The 17,426-nt window shown below is 35.2% G+C and overlaps 3 protein-coding genes across 3 annotated transcripts; all 3 read left to right on the top strand.

The window, feature by feature from the left end:
• Nucleotides 1-1,896: 1,896 nt before the first annotated feature.
• LOC127857884 (caveolin-3-like) lies at nt 1,897-2,713 on the top strand. The gene is made up of 2 exons (XM_052394605.1): nt 1,897-1,983; nt 2,289-2,713. The coding sequence occupies exons 1-2, from the start codon at nt 1,924-1,926 to the stop codon at nt 2,610-2,612; spliced, it is 384 nt and encodes a 127-aa protein (XP_052250565.1). The 5' UTR covers nt 1,897-1,923; the 3' UTR covers nt 2,613-2,713.
• Nucleotides 2,714-5,570: 2,857 nt separating this feature from the next.
• On the top strand, nt 5,571-7,411 carry LOC127857876 (caveolin-3-like). The gene is made up of 2 exons (XM_052394595.1): nt 5,571-5,725; nt 6,903-7,411. Exons 1-2 carry the CDS (start codon nt 5,666-5,668, stop codon nt 7,224-7,226), a joined length of 384 nt encoding a protein of 127 aa, XP_052250555.1. The 5' UTR covers nt 5,571-5,665; the 3' UTR covers nt 7,227-7,411.
• A 2,520-nt stretch (nt 7,412-9,931) lies between these two features.
• LOC127857906 (caveolin-3-like) lies at nt 9,932-12,881 on the top strand. Its single transcript, XM_052394646.1, has 2 exons — nt 9,932-10,284; nt 11,613-12,881. Exons 1-2 carry the CDS (start codon nt 10,228-10,230, stop codon nt 11,934-11,936), a joined length of 381 nt encoding a protein of 126 aa, XP_052250606.1. The 5' UTR covers nt 9,932-10,227; the 3' UTR covers nt 11,937-12,881.
• The last annotated feature ends 4,545 nt before the right edge of the window (nt 12,882-17,426 follow it).

Genomic DNA, 17,426 nt, shown 5'->3' with positions numbered 1-17,426 from the left:
GAAGTTTATATGGCTTATTTTTCATTGAATTTATAACAAAACTATTAAATTCTTCATCAGCTTTTTTATCTATAATGGATTAAATTTTATACCAAACATCCAGGAATATGAGTCATGAAAGTGGTAAGAGTTTATATCGTGCGGACTGCACAGGCTTATCTGGGACGACACTTTAGGCACATGCATTATTCCCAGTTTTCTCAGAACGCGACTCGTAGTATGACTCGTAGTATTACAATGTCTTAAAAAGTACGTAAGACGTCATAATGGAACTAGGTATGTACAGAAATAGCACTGTGACGGTAATATGCAAAACTTTTTTACTTTCCGAACGAATAACTGCATGGTTGACAAAGTGGAACACTGGTTAACAAAAACTAAAACGTGTTCAACGTTTAGATTTTAATTCGTATAAACAGATAACAATAAATGGGCCGTGCTCTGTGAACAAGGGGTGAAATGCATGTGCGTAAAGTGTCGTCCTAGATTAGCCTGTGCAGTCCGCACAGGGTAATAAGGGACGAAACTTTACGCCTAAACTAGATTTTTGCTAAGTAGATAAAATATTTAAACGAAAAATATCAGAAACGCGGAAAGTGTCGTCCCTGCAGTCCGCACAGGCTAATCTGGGACGGCACTTTACGCACATGCATTAAACCCTTTTTTACAGGCCACGACCCAATCGTATAATGACGTATCGTGAGAGGATATCTTACTTGCTGTAACAAACTAAATACAATACTCTACCTACAGCTTAATGATGAAAATGTCAAAAATATTTTTAAAATCATTCATATTAACCTTTTACTTAGTAGCCTGAGTAGGGATTTCTTTTTTACATTTCAATTTATTTCATGAATGTCATATCGCCGTTCATTGTACATGTACCAATGATAAAAAAGGATGCCCAGATGAATAACAGAAAATGTTAAAAGAAAAGTAAAAAGTCGAGATTATTATATGTTAGGTTACAGCGATATTGACCAATAAAATAACGTTAAAAGGTGTGAACTACGTTTCATTAAGTCAATATTTAGGAATCACAACTTTTGATCAATTGATCAATCTTTACGTCAAACAAATGACCGCGTAAGTTTGTTCTGTACTCTCTGACAACTTTTGCAAATAAAATACCAATCTTACTAGCAAATTTTATTAAGGGCAATTAAAACAATAAATGTGCTCATATTTAACGAAATTCGTTAATATTAAACGAATGACGCAAAATTAAGATCAAGAACAATTAGTAAAATTCAACTTCATTCTACGATATAGCTGCAGTTTATATCAATTATTGAAATTCATATAATTCAAATTGCGTTTCATTTGCCACGGAATTTGACGGAACATTAACTAATGTGAAAAGTCAATGTTTAAGTGGGCAATTTCGCATAGCAGACATGGTTACCATCAGAACATCGGTTGGAACTCTTATACGATTGCAATTTTGTTGTTATATTCGTTTTTAATATACTGCTATGTCGTCAGAACGGAAAATATATTTATAAAACAGCCGAATTATGCATGCGTATACTTGCCAAACGTGTCCAGCGGATGTCTTGTTTAAAAGTGTTTAATCTTTTGATAAAGGCCTAACTATATTTTTTTTTAAACACGATCGGACTGATTTTAATCTATCATTTAATCTGTCAGCTATCTGAAAGTGTGACAAACTGTCAGCAAATATGTCGACACAGATTACTCCAGATAAGTTTTCAATAGTTCATAATTGTTTGTAAGTCGTCGTTTATTACACCTTGTCCTCGTTTCTAGGACGGAGTTCAACATGCACAGGCTAGTTAGTTCGTCATGCCAGGGTATAAAGCCCGGAGTTTGGATACTCGCAGGCTATTGCGATCTGCTGCTCTACCGAAGTTGCTTTTACCTTCACCGTATCTCTCTCGGAAGTTCCCAGTCTATACAATGGCCGCCAACCTGGATCTCGCCAACCGTGACCCGAACAATATCAACGACCATATTAAGGTAAGGAGAGAAAAAAAAACTTCATTTTTTTACCAAAGAGTAAACACTTGAAACAAGTTTAGCTTGACTATTATCATATTGGGATAAACATAAAACTAGCACTTACAACAGTACTTAAATAATAATTAACTGTCTCGTGATGACAGTTGTCAGTATACTTAACCATTGGACACACATTTTAATGTACACGTATCATTAAAATGTGAAAATAAAAACTTTAAAATTGACATACGGCAATAATAAAATCTGCCCTTTTTATGAAGCATTGTTCAGTTGTTATATGCATGGTTTCTGCTTGCTTTTAGGTCACATTCGAGGATGTTCTCGCTGAACCGGAAGGCGCTCACTCTATCGACTGCGTCTGGAAGCTCTCATACACGTGCTTCACGTGCTGGCTTGGAATCTGTTACAAGATCTCAACGCTGCTGTGTGGTATCTGCATCGCCGCCGAGTGGGGCTGCGAGTTCGCCTCAGTCGCCTTCTACCATGTCTGGTACATCACCCCGATGTTGAAGATGTGCGAGATGAACTGCGCCGTTTTTACGAAGATGATGCGTACATTCCTCTCTTGCTGTATCGAGCCGTGCTGCGAGGCGTGCGGGGCCCTGTTCCACAACTTCAAGAAATAAACGCTCAAAGACATTCATTAACTTCATATACACGAGGAGATTTGATAAAATAGACTTTCAAAATACAGAGTTGACAGTTATCGAAAATCTTAAATAATCTGTGAATCTTATAATGCAATAACATTAAACTACTTGTTAAGCTGTGTGATGTCAATGGCTTTTCAATAGCATGATTTATTTAAATGTGATTTATATACATTTATTTCTGTGATAAATCTGGCGATATAATTTGATATATTTCAAATAAAACCAGCTATTGTATTGTTATAATAAAAACTATTAAGTAAAATTTGTTTATTTAAATCTTCATAACCAAAAGTTGCACGTTTGAAATACACAAACTTAAAAATCTAATGATGGAAATAATCTTAGTACTCACGCGATTTCAAACACCACGAACGCGTTGAACAGTATCCATTTGTCCGCTTAATTTCACAAAATAATTTCAAATTAAATGATTTACAATATCGTCATTAGAATTTCACTTCATGGATTTCAAGACAATTCTTATTTTTCTTAAATTCTCGTTTGTTTTCATTAGCTATTACAACTTGAAGTGTTACTTGCGAAGTGAACATGGAGTGGCATTACAAAAAACAGTTAAATGAAAAGTTTGGGTATGTCTGTCTTGGATGAAATTTGTTATACTTATAAAAGGCAGTCTGAGAGTAAAGGTCAACGTTCAGATCGCTGGTTCTAAAAAAGAATAAAAATATAAATTGCAATTACAAAAAAAACTACATAAGATGTTATTATTCAACTTGATATGCGCATTCAGCCACATGTTACAAATTTATATGTTTGGCAATTTTTCCCTGTTCATCTGTCAGACATATTTGACCAACAACTGAAAAAAACTAGAACAGTACATATCACAAAACTGGATACGTCCATATCTCAGATAATGCTCTCCGCAAAAATAAAAAATAACGCATACAATATGACAATTAAACTCATTTAAAAAATATATATATGAGAAGACACTTTATTTCTGCAGATATCACGTGTCAGGCTACTGTTACTAAAATGAATAACGCGTAGCATTACAATTTGTTGAAAAACATATAAATACTCATCATGGAACTTAATATAAACACAAATAGCAATGTTACGGTAATATGCACAACTTTTTTCATCAGGGCAAATCGTCTAAATAATGTTAAAAACAACACATGTGTGTTGTGCTTAATGCTATATTTGATACTTACATGATCGATGTTTGATTTACTTTTCGAACGATTAACTGCATGGTTTATAAAGTAGAAATTTGGTTAACACAAACTACCTGTTCAACGCTTATATTTAAATTTGTTAAAAACCATAATAATGTCATAATGAAAAAGTGTGAGGGTGATTTCATTACCAGTAACAATCTTAATACACTTTACTTTAAGGTAAGTGATAACATATTGAACTTTTTTTTGACAAAACATTCCTATTTATATTTTTCTAAGTGGCCTAAGTATGGAATATTTTTTTTATTTCAAATTAATTTCATGAATGTCATGTCTACTTTCATTATGATAAATCATAAAATGAGCAGAGATAATAAACAGAAACTGTGTCAATTAGGTCAATCATTATGCTTTTACAATTGTATGCTGAATTGGGCGATCTTTAAGCCCACCGATAATCGCTTAAGTTTTTATCCTGTTTCCACAAAACTGAAAAAAAATAAATAATGTTGTTATTGAAACTGTGTCAATTAGGTCAATCATTATGCTTTTACAATTGTATGCTGAATTGGGCGATCTTTAAGCCCACCGATAATCGCTTAAGTTTTTATCCTGTTTCCACAAAACTGAAAAAAATAAATAATGTTGTTATACATTTATTTTAGATTAACTGTCTGACAAACATCCTTAAGCAAATAAGAACAAAACAAAACAGCATCATACAATGTTCAAAACAATATGATCCATTTTGCAAAAAGAACATTCGATAACACGATTCATTCATGTCTTTTTTGCCATCAAATTTACCCTTTTATGCTAGCTACAAGTTTTGTCAGACAATATATTTGCAAACAAACATGATCAACTCAGATCCGGTCTCATTATTTGAATGGAGGCTGTCCACAATGTTTAGAATAGTCATTTTACCTTCAAGAATATGGTATAACAAATAGTAATATAGCATTTTTACTTTCTTGATACGTTTTATACGATATATATTTTATATTTATACTTTGTATGTAATAGGTATTAATACCAGTAGCTCTTAATGTATTTAAAGGTATTGTTAAGATACTATCGAACTGTTAAGAAATGTATCTGTAAATGATATATTTTTTAATCAAAAATGGGCTACTACAATAATCGATAATAACCGAGTTATCGTTCGTTTAACATTTAAAGTAAAGTTCAACTTAGAAAAACAATATAGCTGTATTTGTAATTGATAACAATTTTTTGTTTAAATAATTCATAAATTTTATTTATATTGCGTTTCAGCTACCACGGACTTTGACTAAAATTGCATTTCTAATGAACATGTAACGCTTATGTTATATGTTGGCAAGCTCAAATGGGTTTTATGGTAATGATCGACTAATACAGCAGAATAGAGGTTGGAACTTTTGAAGTTTTGTTATTGTTTTTGTTTTTAAATAAAATGCGATCTCGTTCGAATGGTAAATATATAGTTTACAGCCGAGCTGTGTATGTAAATATTCGTCAAACGTTTCCAGCTGATATTTTAAAAGCAATCGATCAATCTTTAAATTCAACTATATTTAAAACAACAATCAGACTTATTTTAATTTATCTTTTAATCTGTCATCAATTATTGTATTATGACAAACTGTCAGCGTATTTGTCGACACAGATTACTCCACGATCAATTTTGAAGTGTTCATGGTTGTTTTTAATTCGTCGTTTATCGCACCTGACCCGCGTTCCTCAGACTGAACCCAACTTGCACATGCTCGTTTGTTCGTCATACCGAGTATAAAGCTCGGGTATGGACAGTCGGGGCTATTGAGTTCTGCTGATCTACCGAAGTCGTGTTCCTTCCAACTATCTGTTGCCTACCGGAAGTTCTTAGCCTCTACTATGGCCGCCAACCTGGATCTCGCCAACCGTGACCCGAACAATATCAACGACCATATTAAGGTAAGGATAGTTTGAAATTGTAAAATTAAAAAAAATACCATCGAAAACATAAACAGCGTTTTCTTGTTTTAAAATAAAAAAAACTAGCACATACTTAAATAATTAAATAATAACTAACTGTAACATATGCCATTATACTTAAAGCGAGATAATAAGATTTTTATATGTGTTAAATTGTAATATATTGATAAAAATATGTTACAATAACACACAATAGGCAAGAAAGATTATAAATTGAAGACGAATTTCATAAAATGCAGCAAAGACAAATAAGCCCCCGAGCCGATTGTGACGAAGATATTTCGTACTTATTTTCCTACAATAACCGAATCATTCGACTTTTTATTAGAATCGGTGTTAGTGTTCGTGTGTCGTATGAATATATATCGTTGCAGAAATTTGAAATAAACCGTTAAATTTAGATTCACATCGTACATGCATGATTTACATGCTGGCCAATTCGACTGTACAGACATTTTCGATTTTAGAATTAAATATCTGGCTTATTACGCATGTTTTCGACACATGTTCTTCTTAACTTTTATTTTAATTTATATTTAAATATATGTATAATAAGTTTTTTTACACATTTTATATAAATTCATAAATATTTGACAAAATCGTATAATCTCGCTTTAAGTAAAAACAACAATTTGAATGTATCTTCCTAATGGGATATTTACAAAACTTTAAAGTGGACACACTGCCATCACTGTATCTGCCCGTTACTGCCATCACTGTATCTGCCCGTTACTGCCATCACTGTATCTGCCCGTTACTGCCATCACTGTATCTGCCCGTTACTGCCATCACTGTATCTGCCCGTTACTGCCATCACTGTATATGCCCGTTACTGCCATCACTGTATCTGCCCGTTACTGCCATCACTGTATCTGTCCGTTACTGCCATCACTGTATCTGCCCGTTACTGCCATCACTGTATCTGTCCGTTACTGCCATCACTGTATCTGCCCGTTACTGCCATCACTGTATCGGCCCGTTGCTGCCATCACTGTATCTGTCCGTTACTGCCATCACTGTATCCGCCCGTTACTGCCATCACTGTATCTGCCCGTTACTGCCATCACTGTATCTGCCCGTTACTGCCATCACTGTATCTGCCCGTTTCATGGACTTTCGTGCAGTTGTTTTATGTATCGTAACTGGGTGCTTTTAGGTCACATTCGAGGATGTACTCGCTGAACCGGAAGGAGCGCACTCGATCGACTGCGTCTGGAAACTGTCGCACACGTGCTTCACGTGCTGGCTCGGACTCTGTTACAAGATCTCAACGCTGCTGTGTGGTATCTGCATCGCCGCCGAGTGGGGCTGTGAGTTTGCTACAGTCGCCTTCTACCATGTCTGGTTCATCACCCCGATGTTGAAGATGTGCGAGATGAACTGCGCCGTTTTATCCAAGATGACACGTACCTGCCTCTCGTGCTGCATGGAGCCGTGCTGTCAGGCCTTTGGCCAGCTATTCCACCACTTCAAGAAATAGACCAAAAACAACGAACAATGCAGAGCATATTTTGAAAACTATTCAAACATTTTCTCTTTGAACATTTGAACATACAACGAATTGTAAATTGTGATTTATGAAAAATTGCTATTATTTATTAAGTGTATACTTTATTTATTGTACACCACATGAGGCAAATTTTAGAACACAATTTTCGTTCATGCATATGGCATGTGGCTTAATATTTGTCTTTGTGTTTTTTTTCTGCAATATTAAATATTTGATGTGATAACGTTTTGTTTATTTCATGTTTCCGACTTTTGTAAAAAGATGTTACGACTTATAATATTTAATGTTGACTTATTAAATATGAAAATAATAATTATGATATTTATTTCATTGCAAATAAACGGCATCTTGAAGATTCAAATACATTGTTACTGCATTTTACTGATAATACCTTTTATTGCATAATTAATAAAAGAAAAATATCGCAGACTGAATTTATCTTACAAGGATTAGTAACACGGGCTCAATCAAAGTTCTTTATAACTAAGTAATTTTACATCATCATCATCATCATCATCATCATAATCACCATCGTCACCGTCTTCGTACCTTCATTTCGTTGTCGTCATATAATTTGTCGTTGTCGTCTTAGTCATTATTGTCATTATTTTCACCTGATATTTTAGTTTGGTGTTGAACACCGAAGTCGGATAAAACCCAAGAACTGTTTACAGCGCACTAGTCCAACGTAATTAGTAGCGTGCAAATCAATTTCAGCTAAATAGCAACAGAGCGATCGCAACTTATTTCGCGGTAAGCTTACACATTATCCATAACCCACCTTTCACCAAACTGATATCACAATTAATGAATACCTCACAACAAGAAAACACTCCAACCTGTGGTATTAATGAATATTATGCAATATTCGTGTGTATTCATGTTTTTTTCCGCTGGACGACACTTTCCGCCTAAATTGGATTTTTGCTAAGAAGAGACTTCATTTAAACGAAAAATGGCATAAAAGCGGAAAGTGTCGTCCCTGATAAGACTTCACAGGCTAATCTGGAACGACACTTTACGCACATGCATTATGTCTAGTTTTCCCAGAACGAGGCTCAAATGTATCGCACTCTGGGACAACTGTGCTCAATTCATGTGCGTCAAGCGGACTGCACATGCTTAATTCATGTGCGTCAAGCGGACTGCACAGGCTTAACTCATGTGCGTAAAGCGGACTGCACAGGCTTAATTCATGTGCGTCAAGCGGACTGAACAGGCTTAATTCATGTGCGTCAAGCGGACTGCACAGGCTTAATTCATGTGCGTCAAGCGGACTGCACAGGCTTAATTCATGTGCGTCAAGCGGACTGCACAGGCTGAATTCATGTGCGTAAAGCGGACTGCACAGGCTGAATTCATGTGCGTAAAGCGGACTGCACAGGCTGAATTCATGTGCGTAAAGCGGACTGCACAGGCTTAATTCATGTGCGTAAAGCGGACTGCACAGGCTTGATTCATGTGCGTCAAGCGGACTGCACAGGCTTAATTCATGTGCGTCAAGCGGACTGCACAGGCTTAATTCATGTGCGTCAAGCGGACTGCACAGGCTTAATTCATGTGCGTCAAGCGGACTGCACAGGCTTAATTCATGTGCGTAAAGCGGACTGCACAGGCTTAATTCATGTGCGTAAAGCGGACTGCACAGGCTTAATTCATGTGCGTAAAGCGGACTGCACAGGCTTAATTCATGTGCGTAAAGCGTACTTCACAGGCTTAATTCATGTGCGTAAAGCGGACTGCACAGGCTTAATTCATTTGCGTAAAGCGGACTGCACAGGCTTAATTGATGTGCGTAAAGCGGACTGCACAGGCTTATCAGTAACTTTATGCTAATGCATTACAACCAGTAAGCCCTGAACGCAACTCATATAAAAACAAATACAAATACCTATCTTCTACAAAAATTAAGCTCGCGATATTTTACCGCACACACATACATTTAAATCAAAGTGCATAGGACGTAGAGAAATTTCTAAAAAGTGTATCCGAAATACGAACCATGAAGTTCAGAGTTGTCACACCAGTGGGAAAGACAACAGCTCATAAAAGAAGTTCTTTAACTATTTTTTGTCGAGCAAGCTTAAATCTTCCTATATCTTAAAAACGTAAGTGTCATACATGTATTTATAAAACTAATTCTCTTTTGCATGTATCTGTGTACGTACTTGAAACACAAATAAGTCTTGTTCTTTGCTATGGCATGTTATCCAAGTTCTAATATGTAGACGAAATATATTTATGAGTCTTTCGTAATATCTATGTGGTATCTTTCATTAGTAATCAACAGATCGTTAAAGGGGAACACTTCAGTGCGAGCAAATCCCCGGGCAACCTTAAATGTTTTATTACGTATGCTTGTCGTGCACTGGCAGCACTCACGACACTTTCCAGGTATCAATTACAACGTGCCTGACGCCACGTTTTGTATCCCAGCTGAAGTTTCTAAACACCGAGAAATGTTTAATAGGTGACTTCATTATCAGTCTTTGTTATCAGATAATTGCCGAGGTAATTGAGTCACAAAATCAATGATATGGCTAGATCAACGTCCTTTGTATTCGGTAATTAAACATTGATATCATACGTATTTGGAAACAAACCAATCGCATTGCATCGTTTATGTTCGTCAAATTACGCCAATTCTGTATTACCTCCAATGCGTTTTGTCGTATTTGTGTTCTAGGAAATAACAAGCTATTCACCCGTGAAATTTACGAGACAACGCGTATCGATGCTGAATAAGTTAAAAGCTTTGGTATCCACAATATTCAACAACAACACAATTAATTATGCATGGGTTGATATGGTAACAAGGTACAACAAATTATCCACGAGTCCTAACCCCCGCATCAGTCGACATCAAGTTCAGCTAGTAGTCGGACGTGACTTGGTGGAAACGACACCGGAACAGATTCAGGTGTAGATTTTAGTGAATTTGCTGAAAGAAATCCATACATTTTAACTCACGATGGCTGATATGGATATGTCGAATCGCGATCCAAACAGTATAAACGAGCACATTAAGGTAAATATGGTTTATTCAAAGTTGTAAAAAGGTATATATTGTAATATTTTAAAAGATTAATTTAAGTTAAATCGTTGATATATCCTTAGTTGAATTGAGGCAATTCAATGGATTTTTATTCGTTTAATCCCAGTTCTACAAATGTCTCTCAGTTACATGTACCGGGAAAAGAAGATTTTAATACAGAAAATAATTACATGTGTTCATCCAATGCTATGCACATCAGAATTGACTATAAGTATATAAGATCATACTTAAAGATGCCCTTTTGAAAAATCTTTGAATAATATGCTTTCTCCCATGAGATTGGTAAAGACATAGGGGTTACGGTATTAAATATGACATATCAGAAACGTCTCAGGATCACGTAACTTTAACGAAAATGTGACGAATAAGAGAAATAGAATGACGTTTGAAAAATCAGATTATACTTTTCATCACAATTTAGAATAAAATAAATAAAATAAGAATAAAATTAGCCTCGTTCTGTGAAAACTGGGCTTAAATCTTCTGCGTAAAGTGTCGTCCAAGATTAGCCCTTGCAGTCCACACAGGCTTATCTGGACGGCACTTTCCGCTTTTGTGGAAGTTTTCGCATAAAAGATCTTTCTTTTAAAAGAAAATGCAATTTAGATGGAATGTGTCGTCCCTTATTAGCCTGTGCGGACTTCACAGACTAATCTGGGACACCATTCAACGCACATTCATTATGCCCTGTTTTCCCAGAACAAGGCTCAAAGCATTATTTACGCAGGTGTGAAAAATAATATTGGTGACATGACAAACTTCATACTTAGTGATAGTAAAGTAGACGCACTTACAATGCAATACTATTGTAATTTGCATTACCATTGATGTTATCATTGCTTTTATATCTAACTTTACCCTTTAGAAACCATTTAAGTACATAGTAATATGTACGAATGAACAGAAAAAGTAGTAATTGATAAGTCTTACCGTCTTCTACAAGCTGAACACAACTCAATACGGACTGTCGGTATTTTAATTTCTATTTATAGTTATGATGAGTATCTCTAACAATTCACATAGACAGAATGTGGTCGAAAAAATTCATGTAAAACACCACTTTACTTCCATATAGTCACATGTGTGTATTTGCCATTTTACCCACACCAAATACAGTTACTGAATTGTATCCAGCGTAGGGTGTGGTGTAAAGATTAGGCAAAAGTCCACATCTCGAAAGGCTTCTTGAAAAGCTATTTGCACTCTAAATGTGTTACGCATAGATAAAAAGCAGTTCGACTGGAAAGTAAACGGATTTTTTCTTGCAGAAAAAAAGATACATACGTTTTTTCTATTATCAGGTCCAATTTGAGGATATTCTCGCGGAACCGCAAGGAGCGCACTCCATCGACTGCGTCTGGAAGCTCTCATACACGTGTTTCACGTGCTGGCTCGGACTCTGTTACAAGCTTTCCACGCTGTTCTGTGGTATCTGCATCGCCGCTGAGTGGGGCTGCGAGTTCGCCGAAGTCGCCTTCTACCATGTCTGGTTCATCACCCCGATGTTGAAGATGTGCGAGCTTAACTGCGCCGTCTGCACGAAGCTCATGCGCACATGTCTCTCGTGCTGCATCGAACCGTGCTGCGAGGCGTGTGGACAATTGTTCCACCACTTTAAGAAATAGAAAATAAAGATGATCGCTTCTGCTTCTAGACAAGTTTTAAAGGGTATTAAAAAAAACAGAAATTGTTTTGTGATCACTCTTTTTAAATCATCTGCTGGTAATAGAGGAAATTTTAAGACAATGTTTAGATAATACGAAAAAAAAAATGTGCAAAGACAATCGAAATTATAACTATATACCAGTTAGTTAAAAACGTGTGTATCTTTCATTGTATTATTATTCTTAACTCTGTCTGCTTACTTGTATGTGATGTGTAAATGAGCCACTTCCAGTTTTTTTGGAGAGATTCTGTATTTTACCCTTATCATACCGTCCAGTTTGTAGGGTGTCTAATTATAGGTGAAATGATTCAGAACGAAATTGAATAATTCTACCCAAATTATCAAAGTATCACTGATAAAATATTTTGGTTAATAAATTGAAAATCTATTACAAGCTTAGCGAAGATTATATACGTAAAATATAGTCACCTTTAAATAATTTCGCTTTCGAAAAGAAATTCAAATTTGTACCAATATACAAACAGCGAAAAACTACTGTAAACGCTGAAAAAACGTCCGCATTGGCGTGATGGAAAAGATCTGAGGACCTTTTATATAAATTTGTATAATTTGTGATTCAAACGTATGTTTCAGACATATATTCGCATTATATGAATATGCAAACACATTGGTATGTGCAATTATACATGACGTTGTTTAACATGTATGGACCAGAATAAAAGAACACTAGAGAATGTGTGCATGTTGTGTCTGTGTACATCTTGATCTAGACATTCACCTATACAAGAATTGTGATAACTGTGATATGTGTTATAATGTTGATATATCTCTTCTCACAAATGTTTAATGCTCATTTATGTAATGTTATGTATAGGTTTATCTACTTGTCTATTTTACGAGTATTTTTTACAGTGTTGACAAATAAACTGTTTGTAAGGAAAGATACTATTAGTATACGCATTCCTTTCGTTGTTAAATAATTTATTACACTGTGACCAACGTAGCTTACAATATATTGAACGAGCCCACCGCGCGACCCACCGCGCGAGTTTGATTCAATATTGAAGAAAAAAAAAACTATTTTTCGATATTTAGCATTTTAATCCGTCGTTATGGCTCTTTTATTGAATTCATCTACACATAATTATTGAAAATGTTTTTAACACACATGCTTAATGCTTCAATATATTTTTAAATGTCAAGCCTTTGTTGTAAACAAGATTTATTAATCGGCAATATTTCGCAACATTTCTGGTTTGAAAAAGCACCACTAATTTATATCTTTGTCGTGTGCCTTATGTCCCATCGGTCTGGTCAGCCTTATTGGTTGGCATGTTGGATTCTTTTGTGCAAATTGTCATTTTATAAACTGTTCTTAAAGGGATCTTTTCACGGTTTGGTAAATTGACAAAATTAAAAAAAGTTGTTTCAGATTCGTAAAATTTTCGTTTTAGTTATGATATTTGTGAGGAAACAGTATTACTGAACATTTACCATAGTCCAATATAGCCATTTATATATGTATCTTTTGACGATTTGAAAACCTAAAAAATATATAGCGTTGCAACGCGAAACGATTGAATAATTTGGAGAGTTCTGTTGTTGTCGTTTAAATTTACGAAACAACGAAGATTGCTTATATAAGGTATAAAATACTTAATGACAAACTTCAAAATATGCTAAAATCTGTGAAAAGGCCCCTTTAATATTTTCCACATAATATTAATGTGTATAGGCGAACTTTGGTCTCGATCAGCTTAACGACAATCAGCTACGCCGCCCTTTCTGCTGACATCGTCGTTGTTGCATTTGTATACATTGTGTCGCTTCTGTATACACGCTGAAGACTTGTTTGAACGCGCTAGTGTTTAAAGCATCTTTGACAATGACGTGACAAAACATGTCAAAAGTGTGTGTGATATTTTAGTTTTGCTTTTTTTATTCATGTCATTATTACGCAACATATTATTTAAACTATACTTTATTTCACCATTCATCTTTTTGATGCATTATGAAGTATAGTTACATCATGCCCGCATTGATTAATTTCTCGGACACCAAGTATTTCGTAATGTAGTCTTATTTCATAGTTTATATTTCGACTCCAAATGCCTAAATGTTTCATGCATAAACACATATCAGTTAAATTTTGGTTAATGCGCCAAACTATGTCAACGATATCCCGTGACAGTCCCCCCCCCCCCCCGCATTTTCAGCATTGTTATATTTCTCGCATTAAGCGCTGTGAAATGCGAAGGGAAATTACGTAGAGTTCGTATAAACGTTAAACAATACTTCAAGATACTTCCCGATCAACTAGGGAATTAGCTATAGCAAGCCTGTTTTGGTTTCTAATATTAATACCACAATTGAATAAGATCATATAATAATCATTTGGAGTTTGTTTGATATCGACAACATCCAGGCAACAAAATCCCCCCATTTTCTAGTTAGTTTTTACGAGTCACTGCAAAATAGATATTGTTAGAGCAAAATAAATCGCAATTATGTATTGGCGCAACATTACGCATGACGAATTAAGAATGGTGTGTAGTGAAAGTTTTATCTGGGACTTATCAAAGCCTTCTCGAAAATGTGTGCCATTATTTTAGTAGTCTTTGACATTTTATTTTATTATCGTCAGTCTCTACGAAACACTGAATATGAAACACAAATAGGGTACATGTAGTGTAGGCACTATTTAGAAGAATCCTGATGTACCTGACATAATTTCGAGCCCGGAATCTTGGAATATTAACCGAAGTTTCTCATCGTCTTATTACCGACAGTAAAAATATGTCATCGAAATTTAAAAGCACAAACATGCATACCTGGAGAAATTCTTGCATCGGTAATATATGGCATATAACCTATTTTTGCATGACGCGGGTTCTGTGGTACCAGTCGATATATCGATACAAATACTCCCTTTCGTTTAAAGCTCTTATTAAGTTGTCATAATAGTCCGTATTGACTATGATATGAGACAATACGAAAATTTAATTTGTTGTCATTCATGTGTACGGTTTTACCAAGATTTCAATCGATAATCAAAGCGGGATAACTAGATCAGAATACTTTATACTGTTATAAAATAAAGCGAGCCTTTAGCGATTTCCCTTTCTGAACTAGTTGTAACTTGTAAATCGTGTCATCGCATCGTGTTTTCGCGTTTCGCGCTTTAATATACAACTGTTTAGAGTACGATCCAAATTAATAGACTTACCAGATTAACCCCACAATCTCGCATCGTATTCTCGCCACCTCTTATGGAATATCGTATTATCGAATAGTGATTTCGTACTCTCGAAATGCAGATTATAAGCTCGAGAACGCGAGAGGAACTAACGTAAAAGCATACATATCCAGTCCCTTGGTTGTTTTTATTCTGTATTCAAACTCAAGATTGCAATACAGTTATGCAAATGTAAAATCTAATTCATGCTACAGATTTTTCAAAGCTCATAAAAAACAGACTTTTTCCATTATGTTCAATATCAACAGCATAATCTGCAAAACAAAATAATAGCTAGAACACTTTCCATCATTTTTTAAACGGGAAATATTAACATCCTTTATTAAAACTAATATAAAGCTCATTACTGTAAGGACTATGTGTTCGCTTGACATGTTAAATTATATATATTCTACATGTATGTGTACTTATATTTATTTTGAGCATGTTCTTTTAAGCATATTTGTTGCGAATTTCCGCTAAGATAGTTGAAATGATTTGTTAATCACATTAAATAGGCAAAGAATGTACATACACTTTGGTATTTTGTACTGTTACTTGTATCGATTTTTAGCAACAATAGAATGTTTAATCGGCCTGTGAAAGGATTTGTGGTCATGGTACCATGTTTTGGATACGGCCAGCAAACCAGAACGACCGACGTATAACTGACCACTGGTTGCCAGTAGCGGTCACTACAGTCCAGCGCATCGACCGTCCAGGTTCTACGTATATCTTGGGATATCTCGCATTTAGCAGTGAAACATGTCTGACTTGGATATGATCAACCGTGACCCAAACGGTCTTAACGCACACGTCAAGGTTATTATTTGTTTGTTTTCTTTGCTTTTTTGTTAACTTTCATTTTTGTTTGCTGTCGTTGTTTTTATACATATCTTTATTGTGCGCGACAGTTTTCAACAATTTTTGGTTCCCTTATTGCGCGTAAAATGTATGTTTGTCCAATCACCGATTGACATGTTTTGTCATTATAATAAGTAATTAAGTTGTGTGTGATATTTTTTTAATGAATATTTTTGATTGTGTGTGTATGTTTTTTAAAATAATTAACATATTTGTTAAAATAATATTATATCGTATCTGCTTCAAATTATCGTCGAACGATTGTTCCGATATGCGTTGATTTAGTTTCAGTTTAAATTCTTTATTATTCATTAAAAGAAATCCTTTTCACCTACCCATTTTGTTAATGTAAATTGAAACATCGCATGTTTTAACGATACATTTGTTTGGTATCATAGGCTTTAAAATACTTTGAACATACGAATCTCGACATTAAATGTCATGATTTTTGTCGAAAAGGATTTTTATCGTCACAAATAACAGTCGTTTTCTGTTAACCAAATATGCAGATGTACTTTGAGCACAAAATCTTTTTAATTTCAAGAAATCAAGCGAAGAAAACATAAACTTTTGGGATAGAGAGTGTCGATGACTCTTCATTTATATGGCGGTTTGGGGTATGTGGGCTTGTCCTTGCGTGTGTTTGTCTGTCCTAAAATTCCTAGTAAGCAACTTCTGTCATAAGTAAATAAAACAATCGTTAATGTTAATAATGAGCATACGGCTTTTCAAACCAGTGCGTAAAAATTCAAGGTCATACATAAAGGTCATATAAAATTTGGAGATAATGAAGCTTGTCTGTATCGTCATAATTAATAATGCGAATTTAAAGTTATCACCAATGTTAACCATCATGAGACGGTTTGTGAAGTGTCCTTGGCTGAAAGGTCGATGCAACGTGTATTTGAGCCGCGTTATGAGAAAACTGGGTTAAATGCATGTGCGTAAAGTATCGTCACAGATTAGCCTGTGAAGTCCGCACAGGCTATTCAGGGACGACACTTTCCGCTTTTATGGTATTTTTAGTTTCAAGGAAGTCCCTCCTTACCAAAAATCAAGTTTAGGCGATAAGTGTCTTCCCTGATTAGCCTGTGCGGACTGCACAGGCTAATATGTGACGATACTTTACGCACATGCATTTAGCCCAATTTTCTCAGAACAAGGCTTATTTGTCAAAGGTCAAATTTCTACATAACACAGGTTGCCTTGACAGTCAAGTAATCATAAATCATGTCATTTTAAAATTACTTAACACAACTGATCAGCATGTGCAGATATCGTATCGTACAGAAGACCTGTTCCCCAGGATAATGGTAAAGGTCAAATAAAGAAGTCAAAGTTCAGCTTCATCATAATAGGCATGAGTAATCTGGCTATACTGTAACTTCA

The sequence above is a fragment of the Dreissena polymorpha genome, chromosome 1 (genome assembly GCF_020536995.1).
Source record: "Dreissena polymorpha isolate Duluth1 chromosome 1, UMN_Dpol_1.0, whole genome shotgun sequence".
NCBI lineage: Eukaryota > Metazoa > Mollusca > Bivalvia > Myida > Dreissenidae > Dreissena > Dreissena polymorpha.
Note: the sequence above shows the minus strand (reverse complement) of the source record. Positions and strands in the feature narration are given on the sequence as shown.